Below are 26,054 nucleotides of genomic sequence, written 5' to 3' on the forward strand. Positions count from 1 at the left end.
TTTTATTTTAAAATACATTTAATAAAAATAACCCATAGCTTTACATATTTTACATCTGTAGAGTATTTACAAGTTCTTATATAGTATTTAATATTCCCTATTTTTTTTCCGTTATTTGCCTTTGGATCATTTCTTTCAGCAGTGAAACTGTCCATTGTTCGCTGCAACTAAAAAATTAGCTTCTTGGGCAATATTCCTGAAAGTAAAACAAAAAGGTTGTTCACTCACTGTACTCCAGCACATTCTCTGATTTACAGGCACTGCTAAACATTAACACAGAGTAAGAACTGCAGCATAGAGGGCGGGAGAACTGGCTCAGAGGTTAAGAGCACTCATTGCTCTCCCAGAGAACCTGGGTTCAACAACCACACAGTAGCATGAAGCATCTGTAACTTCAGTCCCAGGAATCTGATGCCCTCTCTGACCTTCACAGGGACTGCACACATGTGGTACAGACATATAATACCCATACACATAAAAATAGATGACAAAAAATTTAAAAATAACGAAGTTAAAAACAAAACCAACTGCATGTGCTGAATATATGTTTAACTCTAGCATTCAGGAGGCAAAGTTCAAAAAGGCCAGATCCATCTAACTAGTGAGTTCCAGGCCAGTCGGGGACATACAGTGAGAGCCTGTATCCAAGGGGATGGGGATGCGTGTGGGGGGAGGGCTACAAACTTGGCTCAGTAATGAAGAGGACTTCTGCTCTTCCAGAGAAGCCAAATTTGGTTCCTGGACAAATGTACCTGACAGCCACCTGCAGTGCCAGCTCCAGACTGAATGAAGCCCTCTTCTGGCCTCCACACATATATAACATATATTCACACACAGCCACACAAAAGTGTATTTAAAAAAAAAAAAATAAACGGGTTGGCAAAGGTGCAGGATAGAAGGCACACATCAAGGACAGCTCTTAGAACTCTCAGGCATACTCAAAGTGCCTCAAGTGTCCTTGGCTGAAGAGAAGAGGAACACATTCTATTTCCTACGTAAACAACTGAACAGCTCTTTTCCTAAGTGGCTTCCAGTGCCAGCGATAATGAGCTGTAGAGCTTTCTGATGTCATTTATCGATGGGGACTGTTACCTTGTTCTAAGGCCTCCGCTCTTTTCCGTTTTGTTGCCATGGTTGGATTTGACTGTTCCTTTAATGCTTCCACTGGACAGTTTGGTCTTGGAAGCTGGCATCCAGGTGTTGGCCCTGGACGATTACTGAAGTACTTGGTCCTCAACGCCTTTTCAAAGAAAAGAAAGCAAGGTCTTATTCTTTTGTCCTATTTTGAGACAAGACGTCACTGTGGGGCACTGGCTGGTCTGTAACTTGTAGCTGTCTTCCTCCAACTTGTCTCTGAGTGCTGGGTACATAGCCATGTACCACCATGCCCAGCTCAAAAGGGGTGCTTTAAATGTTTGTACTGTGAGTAGGAAAATCTAGTCCCAAATTGTTGACAGCATTAAAAATAGTATGCAAATACTCTTATAGCACCAAACAAAAAATTAGCATCAAGTATTTGGACACAATACATAAATAAACACCCAGTATCCTGCAACTGGCTGATACTGTTGGCGGGGGATGTGGTTGGAGGATAGAAGTGGCACACTCCCTTCTAACATTTGTACAACCACAAAGCCCAAACTGGAACCAATAAATTACAAAACAATAATCTACTGTGAATGGTAAAAACTTGTTTGGGCCAATCCAAGGTTGCTTTAACCACTAGAGTATAATGTTCTAGAATTTACAGTTTTATATAAAAGTGGTTTCCTCTCAAATGACAAGTTTGTCAACTAATACCTATTTATAATATGCCAGTACTGTTAACAGCCACAGTGATTTATTTACTCTAGACTCTCTCCAACAGTCAAGAAGATCAGGTACTCTTATTTATAAAATGTTTTGAAGTATAATATTTTGATTATATTCCCCCCCTTTCCCAACTCCTCCCAGTTCCTCTGCGCCTACCCATCTTCATACTTTCTCTCAAAAACAAATAAACAAAAACAAAATGAAGTATTAATCTCAAGTATTTAGAGGGCACAGGAAGGTGGATCTGTGCGTTTGAGGCCAGCCTGTCTACAAAGTGAGTTCTAGGACAGCCAGGGCTACATGGAGAAACAAACACTGTCTCTAAAAACCAAACAAACAAAGAAACCCCAAAAGCAAAACCAAACCAAACAAAAAATTTACAAAAACCCAAACCTGACAAACTGCAGGGAGAGGGGGTGTCACACCTTGGCAGAGGCAGGACAGCCTGGTCTATAGAGTGACTTCAAGGACAGCCAGGACGACAGAGAGAGAGACCCTGCCTCAACTCCCCCTCCCCCTCAAAAGGAAGAAAGAGGTAAGAAGTTACCATTTCCAACTATGTCATACTGAAGTCAAGGCCAACTTGGTCCTGACTCAAAAATAAAGAGCTCAAATGAAGCAGGCTGGAGAGATTGCTCAGCGGTTAGGAACAATGGCTGCTCCTCCACAGGACCTATGTTTGGTTCCCAACATCCGCCCTTCAACCTTCTGTAAGTCTGAGTCAGGGGATCTGATGCCTTCTTCTGGCCTTTATGGACACTGTACATACATGGTGTATAAACATACATGCTGCCAAAACATCCATACACATAATTAAAACAATCCATCTGAAATCTGTCAGTGGCGTGAGAACACACACACCTCTAACAAGTGTAAACTCTTATGTGATGTTTGCATAACAAGACTTCCTATCAGCCAGACACTGTCTATAGCTTCAGGAAAGGACACAGACACACACACCAAAGATAGACCTCTCGCCCTGGTATTTAAGGATATTAAAAACTTTAGAAACCTGAGTTTGTTTTATTAATGCTGCTGAGTACCTGTGAAGCTGTAATTCTAGTACATGGGTTGAATAAGAACAAGCCTTGTATGAGCTCAAGCAGGTCGTCTCCAGCTGCAATGAAGATGTGCTGCAGGGGGATGCCAGGGAAACTCTTGAACGTCACGTAATCTGGAAGACTACACATGTCCTGAAAGACAAGTAGGATTCAAATTTAAGTAACGTATCCAAAGACACAGAAATGGAAGAAAGTAACAAAATGTGGCCTGTTAAGATAGTCTGTGTAGAAAATCCTAAGAAAACTACTCATAGAGAAAAACAAATTAGAACTGGTAATATGTAAAGAGTAGAAGACATAGCATAAATGTATCTTAAAATCATAGTTCTACAGACCCACAACAAACATGTGAACACAAGAAAGAATGGATTCTCCAAAAAACAGGGTTAAAATTCTGACATTTTACACATGTAAACAAGTTAATCTGAATTTTATATACAGAAGTAAAAGTCTAGTTAGTTGAAAAAATTTGGAAAAGAAACTAGTGTTAGTTCTTACATGTACATATTTTAAGACCCAACAGAGCAACTTCAATTCATACTGTGTGCTAGTGATGGAGAGACAGGGGGATCAGTGGAGTACACAGCGAACCCAAGATCCACAAGTATCTGCCAAGCACAGTTCTGGAAAGGCATGAAGGAGTTCTGTCAAGCCTTTCCAACAAACAGTGCTGCAGCATGTGGACACCAAGCACGAAAGTACAGCTCGGGATAGGTAAGGTAATGCCCTCCATAATCCCACCACTGCAAAGACCACATAGGAAGCTGCAGGCCCTAATCAAACAAACAAACAAGAAAACCAACCCCAAATAAACCAAAACCAAAACGTTCATTTAGGAAATTGAGAAATAATATGAGACATTCCTTAGATATTAACTTTAGCTTTGGATATTTTTGTTATAGTTTTAACAAGATGATAAAAATTCTGCTTAAAGTGTCCACCTTTCTTCCTTTTTTGGTGAGAGAGGGAAGCAAGAACTTGTGTGGTGTTTATATGCCTGTGCTATCTGACTGAATCTAGAGTTAGGCTATAGCACTAGCCAACCAGCAAGTCTCCTTGCCTGTGCCCACAGGGCTGTGCCCACAGGGCTGTGCCCACGGCAATGGGGTCAAGGCATGCTGTACTTTTTTTCTCTCTTTTTTTTCTAAGGTTGCTGAATATTGGAATTCAGGCCCTCATGCTTGAGCAGTAAGTACTCCTAACTACTAAGACATGTCTACAGGCCCCAGAATTCATTTTCTTCACATTTATTTGCTCCTCAGAGCTTGGGACTACAATGGGAATAAAAAGCCAAAAGCTTCTCAACTTTAAGAATCTAAGTAAGGGGGCTGGAGAGATGGCTCAGTGGTTAAGAGCACTGACTGCTCTTCCAGAGGTCCTGAGTTCAATTCCCAGCAACCACATGGTGGCTCACAACCATCTGTAAAGAGATCCGATGCCCTCTTCTGGTGTATCTGAAGACAGCTACAGTGTACTTATATATAATGAATGAATACATCTTAAAAAAAAAAAAAGAATCTGGGTAAATAGTAACAGGTTGTTGTTGTTGAAAGCCAAGCCAACCCAAGGCTTTCTCAGAGGCCCAGACAAAAAGACAGAGAGAGTTCTGCATCCTTGCTGAGGGACAGACTCAATTCTGGGGCTGGAGCCTGGGCTTGAGGAAGTTAAGGGCTCTAGGAACCCGACTTTAACCCCCAAAGAAACTGGCTCCTGAGCACCTGGTCCAGGAGACACCTGAGATTCCTAAATTCTATTTGTGGATCGTTGCCCCATGGGTTTCCTGCTAATCTGTTATGACTCTGACTCTGTCCCATTTGCCCCTGCAAACTGTAGGTGAGATAATGAAATACTAGCATGAATCATCAGCTTGTGCAAGACCTCCTGACCCCAAACTCTCCCGTCTTCTTTGTTTCATCCCTTGGTCCTCTCAAGAACTTGTCACTGAAGAACGGCCTGCTGCTGGCTTAAGCCCCCCCCCCCCCCCCCGCCTCAATCCCCCAGTCTCTTTATGTAGTCCTGGCTGTCCTGTAGCTTGTGATGTAGATGAGGCTGGCCTCAAACTCACAGAGATCCTCCTACCTATGCCTGACTGCTAGGATCAAAAGGCTTGTGCCTCCATAACACTGATAACAGATTAGTAATCTAGTTTTGAAAAAGAGATGTGTCGTGCCCAGCACACTTAAAACTCTTGAGCCCAAGCAGTCCTCTTGTCTCCTTTTCTTATTAGCTGGGACTACGGAGATATATTATCATATCTGGTTGCTGGGATAAAGTGCTCATAAAAACAGAAATAATTGCATATGATATAATAAACATATATACTTAATCTAGGTATTAATTAGTTAATTAACTAATAGTTAATTAATCTAGGTATTAGTTAATTAACATAAATGTCCATAAATGAGAGTATTCTTCAGTTGTTGTTGGTGGCTCACACTTTTAATCCCAGCACTGAAAGCAGAGGTAGGCAAGTCTGAGTTCAAGGCCGACCTGGTCAAGGCCAGCCTAGTCTACACAAAGAGTTCAGGACAACTAGGCTACAGAGAGAAACCCTGTCTCAAACAAATAAAAAATCGAGAGAGAGAGAGAGAATATATTTTCAGTCATTAAAAAAATGGCTAGCCCAGCACAGTGGCAATTTTTTTTTTTTTGGTTCTTTTTTTCCGGAGCTGGGGACAGAACCCAGGGCCTTGGGCTTCCTAGGCAAGCGCTCTACCACTGAGCTAAATCCCCAACCCCCCCCACAGTGGCAATTTTAATCCCAGCACTGGAGAACCAGAGGTGGATGGATCTCTGTAGTAATACAAGGTATCCGTAGGAGGTCCCAGGCAAGCCAGTGCTACATAGCAAAACCTGCCTCAATTAAGTTAAAAAGAAAAAGCCCGGGTGATGGTGTCTTGGGGGTGATGGTGTCTTGGGGGTGATGGTGTCTTGGAGGAAAAAACAAAAACTGAAAACCCTTGAAGCTGCTGGACACAAACGATCAAAGAAGAATCCTGCGGTGCTGTTCTTTCAGTGCTTTCCTGAGCCAGGGGCACCGAGCTCTTTAAAGCAAGCACCACTCTTCCCCTGAGCTACATCCAAAAGACAGAAAATGGAATGCATGTCTGTGAGTGCACACCACAGACAGACAGCTTCCCATCACCTGAGGGCAGTGACTAGCCCAGGACAGACACTGGGGTTGGAAAGGACTGTACATACATGAGCTGATGGATGAAGGCCATGGTTTAATGCTCCTTTCTATATTTCCCCTGTTATCTACAGTAATGAGGAGAACTTGCTTTTATTTACTTATTTACCCTTTTGAGATAGGATGTCGGTACATAACATAGCTCAGGCTGGCCTGGAACTCACTATGCTAACCAGGCTAGCCTCAAATTCAGAGACTGTCCTGCCTCCCAGTTAAAAGTATGTGCCACCACAGTTTCTAAGTTAGATCACTGGCAGAGCCCTTGTCCAGCAAAGGAAAAAGGTCTTGGCTTAATCTCTAGCACTGCAAAGTTAATTAAGTAGCTTCTTCAGTGCACATACAGCTGCACTCAGACATAACAAAATAACACCACAGAATATAAGTGCATTTCAAAGTGAATGCATAAAGGCTTACAGGCCACTGTTCTTCGGTTGGTGTACCCAGAGTTTCAAATATTCTTGTTAGCTGATCAAGGTCTGAATCTCCAGGCAAAAAAGGAACCTGAAAATAAGAAACAAACATTTCAAGGTTGTTAGTGAAAGTGGTTACATTTAAAAAAAATGCTATAATAAAAATCCCTAAGCTCTGGGACCATTAAAACTTACTCCAACAGAGCTTGAGAGAGCTTTCACCCACAAACAACCCTAACAGCATTTAAAGCACTGATTTCCACTATCAACTCACTGCTTTTCCATTCCAAAATCCCCTTCTGCCCTCTCTATAAAAAGCATTATCTGTGCGGTTTTCAGAAGGTCCAGGCATACACTTTTCAAGAGTTTCCCTCAGTACCCTAGAGGAGATTTCTAACATACTCCAAACAGCAGAGTTTTAAAATTAATTTTATTATTTTATTACTTCATATGTAAGAGCATCTGCTTACATGTATGCCTCTGCTCCATGTTTGTGCCATCCTCTAGCTTGGAAGGAAGAGGGTATCAAAGTCCCCACATGTGGAGTTACAGTGGTTCCCATGTACCAGGTGTTGGGATTCGAACCTGGGTCCTCTTAAGTGCTGAGGCAGCAGCCCAGCCCCTCAAAAGCAGACTTCTGCCAAGTTACTGAAGAGACCTCCCCTTCAGGTTCCAGCCCTGGCTGACCTGAGTGGTGGGCAGTGGTGACTGCTGCTCACTTTTAGGCATCAGTCCTTCCTATTCCCAAGCCACCACAGCTGAGTGTGGAAAGACAGTGGGAGAAGGTGCAACAGTCTCACTCTGCAACACAGGCAAACTTCCAATCCTCGGTGACTCTCTCTGCTTCAGTCTCCCAAGTGCTAGCTAGGAGTACAGGTGTAATGTAAGCCACCACACCTTGCATTATTCTTAAATGTTCCTGAACAAACGATGTGTGGTTTCTTTTCTAACGGGACCCACAGTTGGTACAAGGTCTACCAGAGAGAATTCAGAACTGTCTCCTGCTTGTGCAGAAAGCACTTTATAACTGAGTTAGTTACCTTTCCAGCCTCTGTGATGCTTAATCTTGTCAGCCTGATGAGACTTAGTGTCAACCACCATGGAAACAAACCTCTGAGCATAACTGTTAGGCAGTTTCTAAACTGTGGGACTTAAAGAGAGAAGAGGCACCCTAATGGAGGAACCATTATAGGGGCTAAACAAAAGTGAGCAGTGCACCAGCATTGCCCTCTGCTCCCTGACTGCGGACGGGATGTGACATCACAGGGCCTCAAGCTCCTGTTGCCATGGCTTCTCTGTCATGAGGATATACCTCAGGCTGTGAGCCTAAATAACCCAACTACCTCAACAGGACTCCTCGGGCATTTTATCAGAACGATGTTCTGCTTCTTCCTCCCAAGAAGCGAAGGCTGTTTCTGTTTTATGAGATACAGTTTTACTACGTACTCTTGAACTCAGTGGTCCTCCTGCTTCAGCTTCCCACATGTATCTGTTGAAACTTTTATTTAACAAACTTGACTCTGCTTGTCAATCTTTTTTGCTATAGGGCTCATGATTAAAAAAAAAAAAAAAGACTCCTAGACAATTATAAGAACTGTATCAACAATACTTAAAAGGTGTGCATGGATTTAGGACTCACCCTTAGAAGCAATTCTGCTAAGATACAACCGACAGCCCACATGTCCACTCCCACACCGTACATCCTAGCTCCAAACAGTAACTCGGGGGCCCGGTACCACCTGACGACAATAAGAAAGAGTCATATGACAACCCAATGTGTATTTCAAGGCAGCGTTTCTGTGGATCACAGTGACACTGGGAACTCCAAGCTTGTGCTGTTTACCAGGAAACATTATTTCCAGTTGTGCTGTGGCTCAACCTTAGCACACACCTTTAATCCCAAACAGTGAGGGTAAAATTAGCTGGTAAAAGGAAGCACCCATGTTTGAAAGGTGCTAACTGAAAGGCAGACAAAAAGATGCATCAGAGAAAGATTTGACAGAACAGGATATGCCCAACTCTTACAAGAAGAAAGGGAAGTTACGTAAGAGAGCAGTAAAGAGAGAGGAAGAGAGGAGAGGAGGCAGTTTTACTGGGACAGTGGTAGAGACAAGTTGTAGCAAGAACAAGCTAGATACAGGTGAAAACAGAGCAAGCCAGAGAATAAGGGGCCAGAATATTAGAAGAGACTGCCAGAGTGAGTATGAGGCCAAGACAGAAGTCAGATTGAATCAGTCAGCTTGAGGAGGAGCATGAACCAGAACAGCCGAGTTGAATCAGTCAGCCAGTAATAAGAACTAGGAAGGGGTGAGCTCTTTCAGCAGCAAGTCTCAGAGGCTGAAAATACTCTAGGCCTAGATAAGATTGTACAGAAGCTAGAAGCTCCCAGGACTAGGCCTAGTTTAGCACACGGAGACAATAAGCCTCCAGAGACGGCAATTACATCACATGAATAAAAGATACTTTTAGAGGTTTCTCTGTGTGTCCCCGGCTTCCCTGGAACTGTGTAGGCCAGGGTGGCCTCAGAAATCAGAGATCTGCCTGCCTCTGCCTACCGAGTGCTGGTTTTAAAGGTGTGGCCACCATGCCCAGGAAGCCTAACTTTTGAAAGATGAAGTATCCTTGCATTTCTTAGATCCCACCACTCACCATGAGTCTACAGTCTTTCCAGTTCTCAAGAACACAATTGCTAAAACCCTCTCCACTTTTCTGTCATAAACTCTTTGCTCTCTATTTGACTCCCCTTAACACGCTAATACATTACTTCTCTAAAAGCCACCTGTGCCCAATTCTTTCTCTCTCATTCTTCCCTACATTTATTTTTATATACTTTTTCAAACAGGATCTTACACAGTTGGTCTCAAGATCACTATAGTTAAGGCTCATCCTGGATTCTTGAATCCCCTGCCTCTACATTCCAGGTATTGACTATTTCAGGTCTGACACCGCGTCTGGCCCCTAAGCTCTTCTTATCCACTTCTTTTTCAAGGTCTGATCATTTATCTGTTATAATTAACGATGTTTTGGGTGAACTCAGACTTAGAGGCAGGCACAGGGAGGAGAGCTACTCTGTTGGCAATCTGTTTCTAGCATCTTTGACTTCCTTCCTTCTCTTGACCAGAAGTTTGGCTTATTCTGCAGCTTCCTCCTTATTGTTCTTGATGTGCTGTTGGTCCAGAGCAATCTATTGATGTCTGTGCTGTAGGACACGTGGAGTAACAAGGCGCTGAGTCTCAGGTATCTTGGTTGGTCCTAGGCGGTTTTTTTTTTTTTTTTTTGGTTCTTTTTTTCGGAGCTGGGGACCGAACCCAGGGCCTTGTGCTTGCTAGGCAAGCGCTCTACTGAGCTAAATCCCCAACCCCGCCCCATGACCTTTTAAAACCTGGCTCTTTATCCCCACTGCTCTATTTCTGTCAGTTTCATCAATGATACCCACTCTGGTAACCTGCTGCCAGGATCTTCCCAGAGCTCACACCCTCCACTTGTAACCCAAGGTCCAGTTAACTTTTAGTTTTATTTGGAAGAAGGCGACAAAATAGCCTATAGAAGAATCTGTGGTTTGTTTTTTTTTTTTTTTTTTTTTTTTTCAGATCCTTTAAATTCTTAGGAATTATCAAATGCAGGTCAGGCCTGGTGGTGCTCAAAACCATGCCCAGTTTACAATAACTTTTTTAATTAAAAATTTTGTAGGGTGTAATCATAAGAAAAAGCAATTTCACCCACCCTCATGTTTCCCTGAAGTAGTGGGCTGCAGACCCCACCCCCCCATATCTTCCCAGGTTAACCGCCCCATGGCTAGCTGGGAGAAAAGCTGGCTGCTGCTTGTGCAAATCCCCATAACCCAGTAAAATGAAAAATCCAGTGGCTTGTAATTTAGCAGCTAGACTTATAACAGTAAATCTTCAACCCCCAAAATGCCCACACAAAGAACTCAAAACTCAATTGATATAAATACAAGGTACAAACCTAGACGGGGCAAATGTACCTGACATTATTCTATTGTCCTTCTATGATATCCATAGTTACCTGTAGCTCTTTAGGACATATGGTTTGTCTTCTCCTATAGATTCTTGTCTCCCTCTCTCCCCTGTCTGTGTCTCTGTCCCCTCTAAAACTCTCAGCTCCGCCTTCTTTTTCCACTGCCCAATCACACACTCCAGCCTTACCTAAGATGTCACCTGACCTCACCTGTGTATAAACAACAATCTACAGGACCCAATACTTAGCCCTGCAAAAATATGCAGGAAGGACTGAGTTAGACTTTCTCTGAAAGATCTGTTTACTGTGGTAAAGTGCACATACTACTAAAGGCTGCACTCTGAGGACACACAACAGTGGCCCGCTCCTGAGCTCTGAAAAGGTATTTCAGAGAAGTCTGCTCGTTTGTGTGTTCTTACCTGGTCACAACTTGATGTGTGTAAGCCCTATTGGGGCTCCCAAATGATTTGGCCAGGCCAAAATCTGCCAGTTTCAGAACTCCATTCTCATCTAACAACAAGTTGTTTGGTTTCAGATCCTGTATCAAGCAGTTATCAAAACAGACAAAATTAAGTGGGATTAGAGAAAAACACGGGGATACATTTAGTTGGCGTGCTTTACTTAGTAAGGTATTTGAAACAGAGTAGCCCAGTCTGACTTTGAATCCACTAAGTCATCAAAAAGGATGACCTTGAACTTCTAATGTTTCTGCCTCTACCCCAGAGTGCTGGGATTAAGGATTTACCAAATGTGTTGAGGACTGAACACAGGACTTCATATATGTTGGGCATCCACTTCCCAATTGAGCTATGGCCCAGTACCAGTTAAATTTAAAACTCAGAGGACAAAGCCAGGTGTAACGCCCGCCTTTAATCCCAGCATTGGGCGGCAGAGCCAGTGTGGTCTACAGACTGAGTTCTCTTAAAAGCTAAAGGGGAGGGGGGGGACTTTAGACAACGAGAGATCAAAATGGACATGATGGCATGCACCTGTACTTATCACGAGCACAGAGCCAGCCTAGGGTACAGGGGAAGGTGCTATAGTCAAAACAAAAACAACCAACTGACTGGCAAGGCGGCTCATCAGTCAGAGCCATTCACAGTTACACTTAATGACCTTAATTTGATTCACAAACCCCACAAAGTAGCAGGAAAGAACTGACTTCTGGGAGCTGTCATGTGACTTCCACAATGTTGTGGCAATACCCAACTACAGTCATGCACCTGCACTCACCCACACACAGACACATGCACTTAAAATACGTAAAACAAAACCTTAACTAACCACTGACAAAAAGTTTAATCAAACTTAAGCAGCAACATTAAAAGTCAGATATGGAAAACATGCCCATAACTTTTTGGCCTTCAGGAGCCATAGCAGAAGAATCATGAATTAGAGGCCAACTGGGCTGCAAGGCAAATTCCAGGCCATCCTGGAATACAAAGCAAGACCTGTCAAATACAGACTGATCATCCCTTAGGGTCTTACCCTGTGTAGAATCCAGTGCTGATGTAAATATTCCAAGCCCTGAAGAGTCATCAGCATGTAGGCTTTAATGTGGGATGGGGTCAACACGAGACTGTTATCCTTTATGATAACCTGAAAAGTAGACAGGCAACACACAGCTGGTTGACTATTCCCAGTGAATGTCAGCAAATAACATAAAGATTTAAAATCAATGTATTCATCCTCAACAAGTCTATGGGAGATTATCCAACTCTCCTTTGAAAGGCATTGTATGAATTTCCAGAATTAGGTGGTTAAAAAAAAGAGTATCATTGGTCTGGGGAGAAAGCAATACTGTGTCCTACAACTCTGGCTTAGAAGTATCAAGTATCTGTGGTTTCACTTGCCCCTTCTAACAAGTGCACACTTTGGGAAACCACTTCATTCCTGATCTCTACCTCAGCTCCACACTGTAGCCTCTTGGCAGGAAAAAGGCAGCTTAAGAACTGACACATGGATGCCCCTAGAGAACATGCCGCTTGTCGTGGTTTGTGGGCCGCTGTCCAGCGGCAAGAGCCAGCAGATGCGAGTTACGTCGGGCACCGGCGAGAGCCGTATGGTGCATGTGGTGGACAACACTTCAGTGCTAGGTGCGCAGGATTCAACAGTGTAGGGAGCCTCTACATGCTGCGCTGCAGGTCGAGGCAGAGCAGAGCCTGCAGGACGTGGTCATCCTAGACTCCATGAACTACATCAAGGGGTTCTGCTGCTTTGCTTAGTTTACTGCATACTGCCAGGCTGGCTGAGCGGCGGGCTTCAGGTGGCTGGCACCTCCAAGAGCCTAGACCCTGCTGTCAGTGAGCCGGAGGCCACGCTTGAGAACAACGAAAGGAACAGCACACCACCAGTCCTGTAGCAAATGGGGGAGTCCTGGTCGCTGTCCCCAAGGCACTGGATCCAGAGGAAATCCTGCCATCAAATCCTCCGGCTATAATGACTCTGGAGTTTGAGAAATCGGCAGAGACTGCGCCTTGCCCTTCCTCCCAGACTTGTGGAGTCCGCTGAGATCTACCCTTGTTCACCGTGGTGGGTTTGGAAGAGCTATCGCCCCTGGCTCAGCTCCGGTCTGCACTGTTTGAGAATCGGGCTCCCCCACCCCATCAGTCTATGCAGTCCCAGCCCCTAGCCTCTGGCAGCTCTCTGCACCAGTTGGATGAGGCCAGGGCCAGGTGCTGACTGCTGTGATGGAAGCACAGAAGAGCGCTGTACGGGAGACTGAACGCTTCTTGGCAACACGGGGCACCTCCAATATACTAACCCTTGACCTTGGCAGAATGGAGTCCCCTCCATGCCAGTTTGTCTTACACTAAAGCGCCTACAAGAGAACCTGCCTCAATTGGCCAACATGATTCTTCAGTATCTGAACTAGAGTTTGCACTAATGGGGTAGTGGTCAGCAGCGCTAGCTCTCGCCTGAATCCCACTGTACTCTGTCTAGGAAGAAGAGTCCGAAGGTCTGCAAAGCGTACTGAGGAACTGGAGTGCTAAGTCCCACTCCTTCCCTTAGCTGCCTCTGCTGTACCCTGAGTGTGCAGCATAGCTGAGGCATTGAGCACCAGGGGCCGCGGCTGGCCACTTGGTACTACATCCTCTGTTCCCTCCGCTGGGACGGAGAATTGTTAAGTCAACTGTGAGTAGAAACCGAAGGTAACAGCTTTGTACTCATGATGGCCCTTTCATACTACAAGTATGTTTGAGCACAGTGCCTCTTGCTATCTATGCTGGAACTTCAAACACAGATAAATCTGTTGTTCTGTCCTTGAGAAACCGATATTTGTGTACGACAACCATTAGATATTTCCTCTAATAAAATTTTCAAAAAATTAAAAAAAAAAAAAAAACAGACACATGACCTATGACCTAAAACCTACTTACCAATCAAGAAACCCAAGTAACGCTGGGTGGTGATGTACATAACTTTAATCAAAGCACCTGGGAGGCAGAGACAGGCAGATTTCTGGGTTCAAGGCTAGCCTGGCCTACAGAGTGAGTTCCAGGGCAGCCAAGGCTACACAGAGAAACCCTATATCAGAAAAAGAAAGACAGGGCTGGAGAGATGGCTCAGAGGTTAAGAGCACTGTCTGCTCTTCCAGAGGTCCTGAGTTTAGTTCCCAGCAACCACATGGTGGCTCAAAACCATCTATGATGAGATCTGGTGCCTTATTCTGGCCTGCAGGCGTACATGCAGGTAGAATGCTATATACATAATAAATAAATCTTTAAAAAAAAAAAGACAGAAGGGAAGGAAGGAAGGAAGAAACCCAAGCAAGTGTGGTAGAATTAAAGGGACTAAGCATTTCCTTACAGAGGTAATTAGACTAAGGCTGTACGTCCTGCATTCCTTTGCCTGCTTGATGCAGTCATAAAAATCCTTTTTACCTTTGATCTGATAGTAAATGTGTCTTTAATTTTTTGACAAACTGTACTACTTTCCAAAGTGAATATAAAATTTGGATTCAAACCAGCAATGTATAAGAATTTTAGTTTTAACTTGGAACTATTAATGTTTGGGGGATTTAATTAATAAAAAACCTGCGGGGCTGGGGATTTAGCTCAGTGGTAGAGCGCTTACCTAGGAAGCGCAAGGCCCTGGGTTCGGTCCCCAGCTCCGAAAAAAAGAACCAAAAAAAAAAAAAAACCTGCAACTTTTACAGAGAAACTTGGTTTTCTAAAAGACATTAACCTTTGATAGATAATATGGGGATGAATATAAAATTGTCAGGTCTAATGTGCCTGAAAATGTCAGTAAGTTAAAAGGAACTTGGCAAAATGTCAATAAAATCTATACCTCTTAGTAGAAATACAATTAAATGTAAAGAAATTAGAGATCTGGGCTGGAGAGATGGCTCAATGGTTAAGAGCACTGTCTGCTCTTCCAGAGGTCCTGAGTTCAAATCCCAGCAACCACATGGTGACTCACAACCATCTGTAATGGTATCTGATGCCCTCTCCTGGTGTGTCTGAAGACAGCAATATACAGTGTACTTATACATAATAAATAAATCTTTAAAAAAAAAAAAGGAAAGAAATTAGAGATCTGCAAAATTAAGCAACTTTTTGTTCATCAGTCTTTTCTTAAAGCAGAATAAGTATGCAGGTTTTGCTTCCACTAAGTAGAGCGATATCTCCAGGAATTCTATCTTACCTCTAGGTCAGTCTCCATAAAATCAAAGACAAGGCTAATGTTCGATTTATGTCCAAATGCATCAAGGAGCTGCAAAGAAGAAAAATCAAGTCAAACTGTTACTCTCTATTTAATAACATTGGAATTTATTGTCGGAATAATTTTTAAAAATTATGTTTGCTTTTCCCACACACACTACCGGTAAATCCTGGGCCTTCAGAATGCTAGGCAAGTGTTCCACCACTAAGATACATCCGCCAGTCCTTGGATTTTTTTTTTTTTTAAATTATATATAAGTACACTGTAGCTGTCTTCAGACACACCAGAGGAGGGCATCAAATCCCATTACAGATGGTTGTGAGCCCATGTGGTTGTTGGGAATTGAACTCAGGACCTCTGGAAGAGCAGTCGGTGCTCTTAACCACTGAGCCATCTCTCCAGCCCCAGTCCTTGGATTTTTGAGATAAGACATCACTATATATCATGCTGACCTAGAACTTGCTATGTAGCCCAGGCTGGCCTTCAACTCAATCCTACTTCTGCCTCCACCTCCCCTGTGATTATAAATAAGTAACACAAACGTGTACTGCCTGGCTTACATTCCTAAACTGCGGGAAATTTCCTGTGAACTGAGACTCCTTCATTAAACTCAACATTTGCCCCATTTGTTAACAAGAATTCGTACTCTCTGGCGCAAAAACATTAACCCACTTAACAAATTCACTAAAAACTTAAAAACTCCTCTTCCGGGGCTGGGGATTTAGCTCAGTGGTAGAGCGCTTACCTAGGAAGCGCAAGGCGCTGGGTTCGGTCCCCAGCTCCGAAAAAAAAGAACCAAAAAAAAAAAAAAAAAAAAAAAAAAACTCCTCTTCCTAAAGTCCAAGAATTAGAATAAATAAATTAATGAAAATTTCACAGCTCCGGCAGTGGTGATGCATGGCTGTAATCCAGCACTTGGGAGGCAGAGGCAGGAAGATCTCCGCGTCCAAAGCCAGCCTGGTCTACAGAGCAAGTTCAAGGACAGCCAAGGCTAAATAGGAAAACCCTGTCTCGAAAAAGGAAGAGGGCTAGAGAGATGGCTCAATGGTCAAGAGCACTCACTGCTCTTCCTGAGGTCCTGAGTTCAATTCCCAGCAACCACATGGTGGCTCACAACCATCTGTAATGGATCTGGTGCCCTTTTCTGGTGTGTCTAAGACAGTGACAGTGTACTTATATATATTAAATGAATAAATCTGGAGAAAAAAAAAGGGAAAAGAAAATTTCACCTTGGTTTCCAGTTGGCTCGGGAGTAAAAGCCCCCGCCTCCCAAATGTTAAGGACTACACCAAAGTTCAGATTCAGAAACCATGCACACGCCAGGCAGGAAGAGTGCTGTGCCTGCCATTCCAGCCTTGGACGGAAGACAGGAGTTCTCTAGGGCACATTAGCTAAAAACTGTCCCTGTCACTGAGTGCTGGGTTTGACTGAGACCCTGCCTCAGTGAATATGACAGAAAAGTAATAGAAAATGATATTTTATATGAACCTCAGGCCTCCAAATACACATGCATAGGCAAATTGTATACATAAGCACGCATGCCACACTCAAATTTAAGAAAAGAAAAAAAAGTTTCAATGTTTAAAAGAAAATTCTTGTCATAGTGGCACACTTCTTTGGTCCCAGCACGTGGGAGGCAGAAGCAGACAAATCTGAGTTCGAGGCCAGCTGGGTCTACAGAGTGAGTTCCAGAACAGCCAGGGAGACACAGAGAAACCCTGTCGTGAACAAAACAAAAACAAACAAAATTTCCTAAGCAAATTTGTAAAAAACTTCTTGCCAGGTACAGGATACATACTTGCAGTACTGTTAGTACTCTAATTACAGTAACTTCACTGAAATCCACTCCAGCCCTCATGCAGGCAACAAGGTTCTCAACTTAAATGCAATTTGCTACTTTTAACAGTTGGACTCAAAACCATTTCTGACAAAATCAACCTGTGTGGAAACATTTGATTCCTTTCCTCATTTATATGTATAATGCTAAAGATACCACTCACAGCAAAAGTGGGAGAGAAAATACACTTCACCCTAATCAATCCTCAAATGTCTGCAACGTTATCTACATCAATCCACTACACTGAGCCTCTGACCAATAGCCGTCATAATCAGATGATGGAGGACCCCAAGGGGTACACAGCTTATATCATACTCACACCAATTATATTTGGATGACTTAGTTCCTGCAAGAGCTTTATCTCCCTTAAGGCTGTTCTATTTATACCTATAAAAAAAGAATGTAAAAAATGAACAACAATTATGAAATTTCAAACCTTTTACATACACACAGAGGGCAAATTTAACTATTTTTATGAGAAAGTGTTTTCCACATTGTTTTAAGGTAGCTTAACACAGTATATGAAAAATGGCAAAGTACTTATGTCTCTACATATCATTCTGAAATTATTACAATAGCATAGACAGACATGTAGCAAATATGTGGTAATAGGGCCTTTTCTCTTGTCCTACAAACATCAGAGAAAGGCTATGCGTGCTAATAGCAAATTAGCACGAACGATAGCTTTTTTCAATACAAATGGTCGAAATTCAAACTACAACAGCGCTGGCACTTTCTCTGATGGTGACATTTCTTTTTTTTTTTTTCTTTTCTTTTTTTTTTTTGAAGCTGGGGACCGAACCCAGGGCCTTGCGCTCGCTAGGCAAGCGCTCTACCGCTGAGCTAAATCCCCAACGATGGTGACATTTCTTTCTTGCTTTCTTTCTTTCTTTCTTCCTTTCTTTCTTTCTTCCCTTAAGATTTAGTTATTATATTTATATGAGTTCACTGTAGCTGACTTCAGACACACCAGAAGAGGGCATTAGATCTCATTACAGATGGTTGTGAGCCACCATGTGGTTGCTGGGAATTGAACTCAGGACCTCTGGAAGAGCAGACAATGCTCTTAACCACTGAGCCATCTCTCCAGCCCATAACATTTCATAATAACTATTACTTGATGGCCAAACAGAACCTGATATTCTAAGAGGCTTGAGAATAAGAAATAAACCTTTTCCTAATGTGTCCATTTTTCAGGAACTTTGTGTTATTCTAGGAAGATGTACCCTTGAATTTTTCAAAGCAAGCAGAACACCAGAAATGCAAAAGCAATGATGTACAGCACCCGAAGCAGTAGCGAGGGCATCCAGACCAAGCACTAACCTCACTGCCCCACTTACACTTACAATCTGAATGTTCCCGCAATGCTTACATGTTGCTTCTAACCAGACTTGCTTTACTCTCTAGAGCAGTGGTTCTCAGCCTTCCTGATGCCATGACCCTTTAATGCAGTTTCTCATGTTGCAATGACTCCCAAGCATGAAATTATTTTCGTTGTTATTTTATAAATGTAGTTTTGCTACTGTTGTGAATTGTAATGTAAATATGTTATGGGACCCCAAACAGGTCATGACCCGCAGGTTGAGAACTGCTGCTCTAAAGATACTGCAATAACTCTACTGAACTCTCATTAACTCTCCCTGACATTCTCCTCAGGCCTCATATCAGAACATCTCCTGGGTGATCAAATTACATGTGATACTTACCATCTTTAGCTTCTGACCTGTGTCCAAGTTTGATCTGGGAGAGACAGGGAGAACAAAACCAAGACACATATATTAACCATGTGTAGAGGATAGAAGAAATGGATCAGGGGTTGAGAACACTGACTGCTTCCTAAGGATCTAGGTTCAATTCTCAGCATCCACACAGCAGCTTGCAACTGCCAGTTCCAGTGGGATCCAATGCCACTTCTGACCTTGGATGGCACCAGGCATACAAGTGGTACGCAGGCATACATGGAAGTAAAATCCTGATACACATAAAATAATAAATGTTTTATAAATAAAACCAACCAAAAATTCAGAATGTGTAAAATTAATGTATAATCTATATGTACAGACACTTAGCTACAAGCAGGACTGACATGGTGGTGCATGCCATAGTCTCAACACCTGGGAGGCAAAGCCCCAGCTATACAGCAAGATTCTGTATCAAATAAATCAAAACAGCTGGGACTGGGGCTACATTCCTTTATATCTCAACTCTTATAAAGCAGGGAAGGGTGCTGGAGAGATGTGCTCTTACTGCCCTTCCAGAGATCCTGAGTTCAAATCTCAGCAACCACATGATGGCTCACAATTTGGAATTAAGAATTCCCACAAGTTACTCTCTGACCTTCAGAGCATGCTGTGGTACATGTATGTGCACAAAATAATTGTCTCCTTTATATCTCCCCTGCCCCCCAACCACCGCTTTTGTGTGAGACAGGGTGTGATGGTTTGTACTGCTCCACCCAGGGAATGGCACTATTAGAAGGTGTGGCCCTGTTGGGGTAGGTGTGTCACTGTGAAGTTTGAGCTTTAAGACCCTTATCCTAGCTGCCTGGAAGTGAGTCTTCCACTAGCAGCCTTCAAATGAATATGTAGAACTCTCCCCCTGCACCATGCCTGCCTGGGATGCCACCATGTTCCTGCCTTGATGCTAATGGACTAAACCTCTGAACCTGTAAGCCAGGCCCAATTAAATGTTGTTCTTATAAGAGTTGCTGGGGCTGGAGAGACGGCTCAGCGGTTAAGAGCACTGACTGCTCTTCCAGAGGTCCTGAGTTCAATTCCCAGCAACAACATGGTGGCTCACAACCATCTGTAATGGGATCCGATGTCCCCTTCTGGTGTGTCTGAAGACAGCTACAGTGTACTCATGTACATAATATAAATAAATTTAAAAAAAAAAAGTTGCCTTGGTCATGGTGTCTGATCACAACAGTAAAACCATAACTAAGACACAGGGTAACTAAGACTCTGTGTAGCAATGGCTGTCCTAGATTTCAATCTGTAGACCAGGCTAGCCTCAAACTCAAAGATCCCCCTGCCTCTGCCTCCCAAGCGCTGAAATTTAAGGTGTGCACCACTACCGCTCACCTTATTCCTTTTTTAATTTTAAGTTTGTGTTTTGGGCATTTCTTGTTTGTTTTGCTTTGCTTTGTTTTTGAGAAAGGGTTTTACAATATGTAGTCCAGGTTGGCCTTAATTTAAAATCCTCATCTCAGCCTCTGAAATTCTAGAACTGCATGTGATACTCACAATTAGCTGTCCTTCCGTCTTTCCAAGTTAAATATGGAGCAGGGGTCCTGGGAAAATGACACAGTAGCAACACTGGCTCTGCACACAAGAATCTGGATCAAATCCCCACGTAAAGACCAGCAGCCATGGCTGTGTATGCCTAAAGCCCATCATTGGAGGACTGGGACAGAAAGGTCCCCAATAACAAGCATCTGGTTCTACTGATGATACCTTGTCTCACCAGCTAGTGCACGGGCAGACCTGAGCAACCACATGTATGGACCACAAACACCTACAAGACACACTCGCGCGCGCGTGCGCGCACAGACACACACACACACACACGCACGCACACACATGTGCGTACACACACAGACATACACACACACGCACACACACATGTGCGTACACATACATACATACATACATACATACACACACATATGCACACGCACGCACACACACACAGTGACCCAAGGCAGACTGGCTGAGCAAGTTGGGAAACAGAAAACTTAGCTCTTCTAGTATTTATTTTGTGTTTTGCCTGCATCTATGTCTGTGGATTGCATGCATGCCTTGTGCCTGTAGAGGGCAGAAGATCTCGAATTGCCTGGAACAAACAGTTGTTAACCACTAAATGAGTTCTGGAAACCAAACTTGTGCCTTAGTTACTGCTCTTCACTGCTAAGTCACATTAGCTATACCTAAGAAGCCCATGTTATAGTAAATGCAAAAGCAGTTTGATGGCTTTTAATTCCTTGTCCAATTAAAGACGGTATAAGCAAGTGAGTATCAGTAGAAATTACAAGTGTTGGAAATGGAAGGCTCACAGAACCAAATCCTCAAATGTTCACAGAACAAATACAAATGATTCTAAGTTGTGAGAAGACCCACAAACCAAGCACTCTAATGTTTTGGACATAAATTTCAGTCAATGAAACTGAAAAGCCAAAACAAGAGAAAATATAGCATATTAAAAAACCTTTGGGGTTAGGGATTTAGCTCAGTGGTAGAGCGCTTGCCTAGCAAGCGCAAGGCCCTGGGTTTGGCTCCAAAAACAAAAAAAAAAAAAAAACAAACAAACAAACAAAAAAAAAAAACCCTTTGCTTCATTAGTAATTTTTAAAACCACAAAAATGAATTTGAAATAAAATGCAAAAATATCTAGGTCACCTTCAAGGAGGAAGCATTATAATGACATAGGATACCTATCACTTGGGAGATAGATGCAGGAGTTTAAGGTCATCCTCCACATAGTAACTTTGGAATCAGGTCAGAAGGGCTTTGAAAAAAGGAAAGACAGGCTGAATGCTTAAGCCTAATGAATGTTAAAAGCAGGCAAGAAAACCCACTTGTACATACAATTACAAAATCCAATATGTCAACCATATGAAAAGATAGTATCAGTCGATTCAAGATTTTCTTTGATTCAGATACCAGCCTGTACTATGTTTTTTCCAGGCTGGCCTCAACTCCTAGACTCAGATGACCTGTCCCCTCCACTGTACCCAGCTAAGTCAGGACAGGTGAAACAGTTCAGTGGTTGAGAGCAGTGACTGCTCTTCCAGAGGATCTCGGTTTGACTCCCAGTGCCCATGACAGCTCACCACCATCTGTAACACCTGTCCCAGGGGATAAAACACTCTTGGCCTCTACACATAGCTGTACAGGTACACATGCAGGCAAAAACACCCATGCACATAATAAACAAACAAATAAATGCCCACACACAGATGCGGTGGCCATAGCCCAGGTATAATGCTTGTAGGTTCTTGTGGAGGATGTCAGGATCTGACAGAGGTGTGAGGGTGACGCAGAGTGAAGAGCTGCGAACAGGGAAGCAGTGGGAAAACCTGCCTTGCTCTAACTAAAAGGCACTTCTAGGTGGAGGAGACATCTGAATGAGATAGAATTTAAGCACACCAAGTTCTAGAGAGAAAACACGGCAACCAAAGAAAGAAACTAGAATGATCCTGGGACTAGAACAAATCTAACATGTTTAAAGAATAGAAAGGTTATGGACTGGAGAGAGGCTCAGTGGTTAAGAGCAGTGACTGCTCTTCCAGAGGTCCTAAGTTTAATTCCCACAACTGCATGGTGGCTCACAACCATCTGTAATGAGATCTGGTGCCCTCCTCTGGTCTGCAGGCATACATGCAGGCAGAAAGCTGTATGATGTACACATAATAAATAATTAAAAAAAAAAAAGAATAGAAAGGTTAGTGCGGCAACACTAACAAAGACAAAGACAGCAGCAGAGCTAAGAGGGGAGGGTGGGAGCAGCTCACACCAGAAATACCAGAAGCTGGAACAGGAAGACTGAAGTCAGCCTGGGCTACATAGTGAGTTTCAGGCCAAAACTCAGGCCAACCTAGGCTACAGTTTCTGGCTCAAGAAAAAATGAAACTTTTCTGGTGTTTTGTTGTTTCTTCTGGTGTTTCAATGTTGTTCTGGTGTTTGTTTTCCACAACAGCGGGCTTCCACCACTGAGTCCAGGCTTCATTTTTACTTTCTATTTTGAGGCAGGGTCTTACTAAGTTGCCCATGCTAGCCTTGAAACTTACTCTTTAGCCCAAGAAAGTACTGAACTTTATGTGTGTATGTCTTTAACGGAGCACATATGTAGATGTAGGTATGCATGTTTGTGTGTGAGCATGTGCAGGCATGCACGCAGGCCTTCCTCAGAAACTGTCCACTTGCTTCTGGGAGAAAGTGTCTCTCACAGGCATTCACCATGTATAGACTGCATGGAGGCAGCCTCTGGGATGTGCCTATCTCCACCTCCCCAGTGCTGGGAAATGCTGCCATTTGATTCTCTTGCCTCGGCTTTCGGAGTAGCCACCACGCCCAGCCAAGAGAATGAAGAATTTGACAAAAGAGTGAGATATAGAAGTAGATCACAAAGCACAAGCTAGAAAACAAGAAAATGAGAAGTGAGAAAATAAAACAGGGGCCAGCAAGATGACTTTCTTGGAGAAGGCACTTGCTACCAAGCCAGAGCTCAATCCCTGGAACCTACAAGGCGGGAAGAGAACAGGCTCTGCTATTCTCCTGGATCCTACACATGTGTTGTAGCACACAAGCGCCCCCGCCTGAAAACATTGATACAAAAGTAATTCCTTAAAATAAAACAAACAGCAGAAATCCCTGACAAGACAGCAAACCAAACACTTAGTGAGTGAAAAGGAGTACTTGGGAGGCTGCCAGACGCAAGCATGATCATCCACACTTCACAGGAGTTATGAGACTACAAAGGAAACAGCAGATTCCAAGTGGCATAGGAATACAGAGCTCAACCACAACAGACCCCAGGTTATATGAGGAGACAGAGTCATCATGAACTGGCTATAGTTTTCAGTAGCAGAAGAAAGAGCAACCAACAGTTCCCTTCTAAGGCCTCTGCATTGCTAGCTGTGTGATCTTAAAGTCATCTAACTCAGGTACCTCAAAGGTGAAGAAGGACCCCTTTACCTACTTAACAGGCTATTTGGAGATTAAGTGGGGGGCAGGTAGGGGGAGTGAGTAAAAGTGTTTGGCACTTAAGAAATTATGTCAGAAGTGTTGTTAATGAATTTAAGTTTTAAAAATACTTAACTCGTCTTAGAAAATACACTATTATTAGTATTGCTAATGTCAATGAAAACCTTTCAGTACAGATAACAGATCTTATGGACCTGTGGCCTGGAAAAACCATGCCATTCAAAGGGACTAAAGAGACACCGTACTTGCCTCCTTGGTCAACAACCAACTTTTATGGAACAAAACGTTTTGTCTTATATCATTTGAACAAAAACTGGTTCAGCTCTAGTACCATCTTGAAACACAGACGCTAATAAATTCTATTGTCTATAGAGTTCGTGTAACTCCCACAATCAGAGTGTGACTACAGGTAGTAAAATGAAGCCATGTCTAATCCCCAGCACTCAGGAGGCAGAGGCAGGAGGATTTCCACGAGTTGGAGACCAATCTGGACTACATAGCAAGACTGTCTCACAGACAGACAGCCATCAATCAACTATGAATGCCGAGGCATTTTTGTCTAAGAGTTGTCTGGCGTGGTGGAGCATGCCTGCAAACCCCCAAACCCCAAATAACAGGGAGCAGAAGGGTAAGGCTTGCAGCAAGTTCTACGACAACCGGGTCTAAATAGCGAACTCCGTGCCGGTAAGGGCTATGTGGCGAGCGAGACACAAAGACTGGAGAGAAAACAACATAAAAAGGTAACTCACTTTCTTAATGGCGACGATCTGGTTGGTGTTCTTATCTCTGGCCTTATAGACAGTAGCAAACTAGAAAGGAAAACAGTAACAAAATCCTGAAAGATCTTTATCTGGTGCTTGGTTCTGGATCCCCACCCCCAACCCCCTTTTCTTAAGAACAAAGAAATCCTGGTTCTGGAGGGAATTCGCTGCGGCTTGCTACGTGGTCTGGAGGCCTCGTCTCCAGAAGGGAGGAAACTCAAGGATGGTGACAAGGGACAGCAGCCGGCGCTGAACAGGCTGTGCCTGCGCGAGAACAGCCGCACGGCCGGACTCAGCACAAGGCCTCACCTGTCCCTCTCCGAGGAAGTCCAGTTTCTCATAGCGCTTCGCTCGAGATTTCACGTCCACAGCCATACGAGTGAGAAGCCAGCGTCCAGCAGCTAAACTAAGCCCTCCACCCCGCAGGAATTTAAAGCGTCTGAAAGTTTCCAACAGCTACTTCCGTTCACTGGACGCGCATAACCTACTGACTCCGCCCATACTTCCGCTGTGGGCGGGGCCAGCCCTACGGAAGCTGAGCTGGGCTGTGAACCTTGCCCTCCTCGGCTGCCACGTGCACATCCTGGCCTGGGGCTCTGTGTTGTCCTGTCAGTTTGTCTTGAACGTGGGTTTTCTTCGCTTCCAAGGATAGGTCAGCGTTCTGACATGGGTGTTTCTGAGTTCGGAATGTAGATGAAGTCTAAGACTGCGGAAGGCTTATCCTGGCATCGGCCTTACTTTGCGTTGCTGTGCAGCCTCAGTCTCCATGGACACCAAACTCCTCCCAAAGAAACCCATTTGTTTTGTTTTTCTTTTTGTGCACCTTTCCCCCCCCCCCCCCCACTAATATATTTACTTACTCACTTTACATCCCCATCGCTGCCCCACTTCTATCAGTCGGGTCCCCCTCCCCATCCCACCTCCAAGTTCTTCAAGGTTGATTTATGAAGAAACAGGACCAGGGGGGAAAAAAACCAAGTCCTACTGAATGCTATGCAATAAGCCTTTGGTCTTCTAAAAATTAGAAATTAATGAATTAAGAGTAGAGCCTTGGGGTTGGGGATTTAGCTCAGTGGTAGAGCGCTTGCCTAGGAAGCGCAAGGTCCTGGGTTCGGTCCCCAGCTCCAAAAAAAAAAAAAAAAAAAAAAAAAAGAGTAGAGCCTTTAGACATAGTAACAATGTCTGCTATGTAGTTAATAAAAGCCTATCTATCAACTACTGGCTCCAGCAATGGTTTCCACTTGTCATGTTTTTGTTTTCACATCGCTCCAGTTTGCATACAGGGTAGAGGGTGGTTTTGTTGAGGCCTCAATTCCCTGGTGGATTTAAGAATTGATCTTCACAAAATTACTTAGGAGGCAAGAACCAGTTTTATTACCATTACTTTAAAATAACTTTTTAATTTTATGTGAATGGATGTTTTGGTTGCATGTATGTCTGTGTATCCCATGTGTTCAGTCCCCATAGGGGTCAAGAGAGGGTGTTGGATCCCGGGGAGCTGTAATGATGGCTGTGAGGCACTATGTGGGTGCTGGGAACTGAACCTGAAGAGCTGAAAGAGCTGAACCAAGGGCTGGAGAGATGACTCAGCATATCGGAGCACTGACTGCTATTCCAGAGTTCAATTCCCAAC

The 26,054-nt window shown here is 43.5% G+C and overlaps 1 protein-coding gene and 1 pseudogene across 2 annotated transcripts; one reads left to right on the top strand and one right to left on the bottom strand.

Annotated features, from left to right (window-relative positions):
* Cdk7 (cyclin-dependent kinase 7) lies at positions 1-24,902 on the bottom strand. 2 transcript variants are annotated; one of them, NM_001398656.1, is given in 12 exon segments: positions 1-196; positions 1,093-1,240; positions 2,856-3,005; positions 6,478-6,564; positions 8,113-8,212; positions 10,871-10,989; positions 11,940-12,050; positions 15,102-15,170; positions 17,276-17,343; positions 18,663-18,696; positions 24,410-24,469; positions 24,731-24,902. In NM_001398656.1, coding segments are annotated over 12 exon segments (1,041 nt in total). In that variant the 5' UTR covers positions 24,797-24,902; the 3' UTR covers positions 1-167.
* On the top strand, positions 12,369-13,338 carry Kti12-ps1 (Kti12 chromatin associated, pseudogene 1; annotated as a pseudogene).
* Positions 24,903-26,054: the final 1,152 nt, after the last annotated feature.

Source organism: Rattus norvegicus, chromosome 2 (genome assembly GCF_021556685.1).
Source record: "Rattus norvegicus strain SHRSP/BbbUtx chromosome 2, alternate assembly SHRSP_T2T, whole genome shotgun sequence".
Taxonomy (NCBI): Eukaryota; Metazoa; Chordata; class Mammalia; order Rodentia; family Muridae; genus Rattus; species Rattus norvegicus.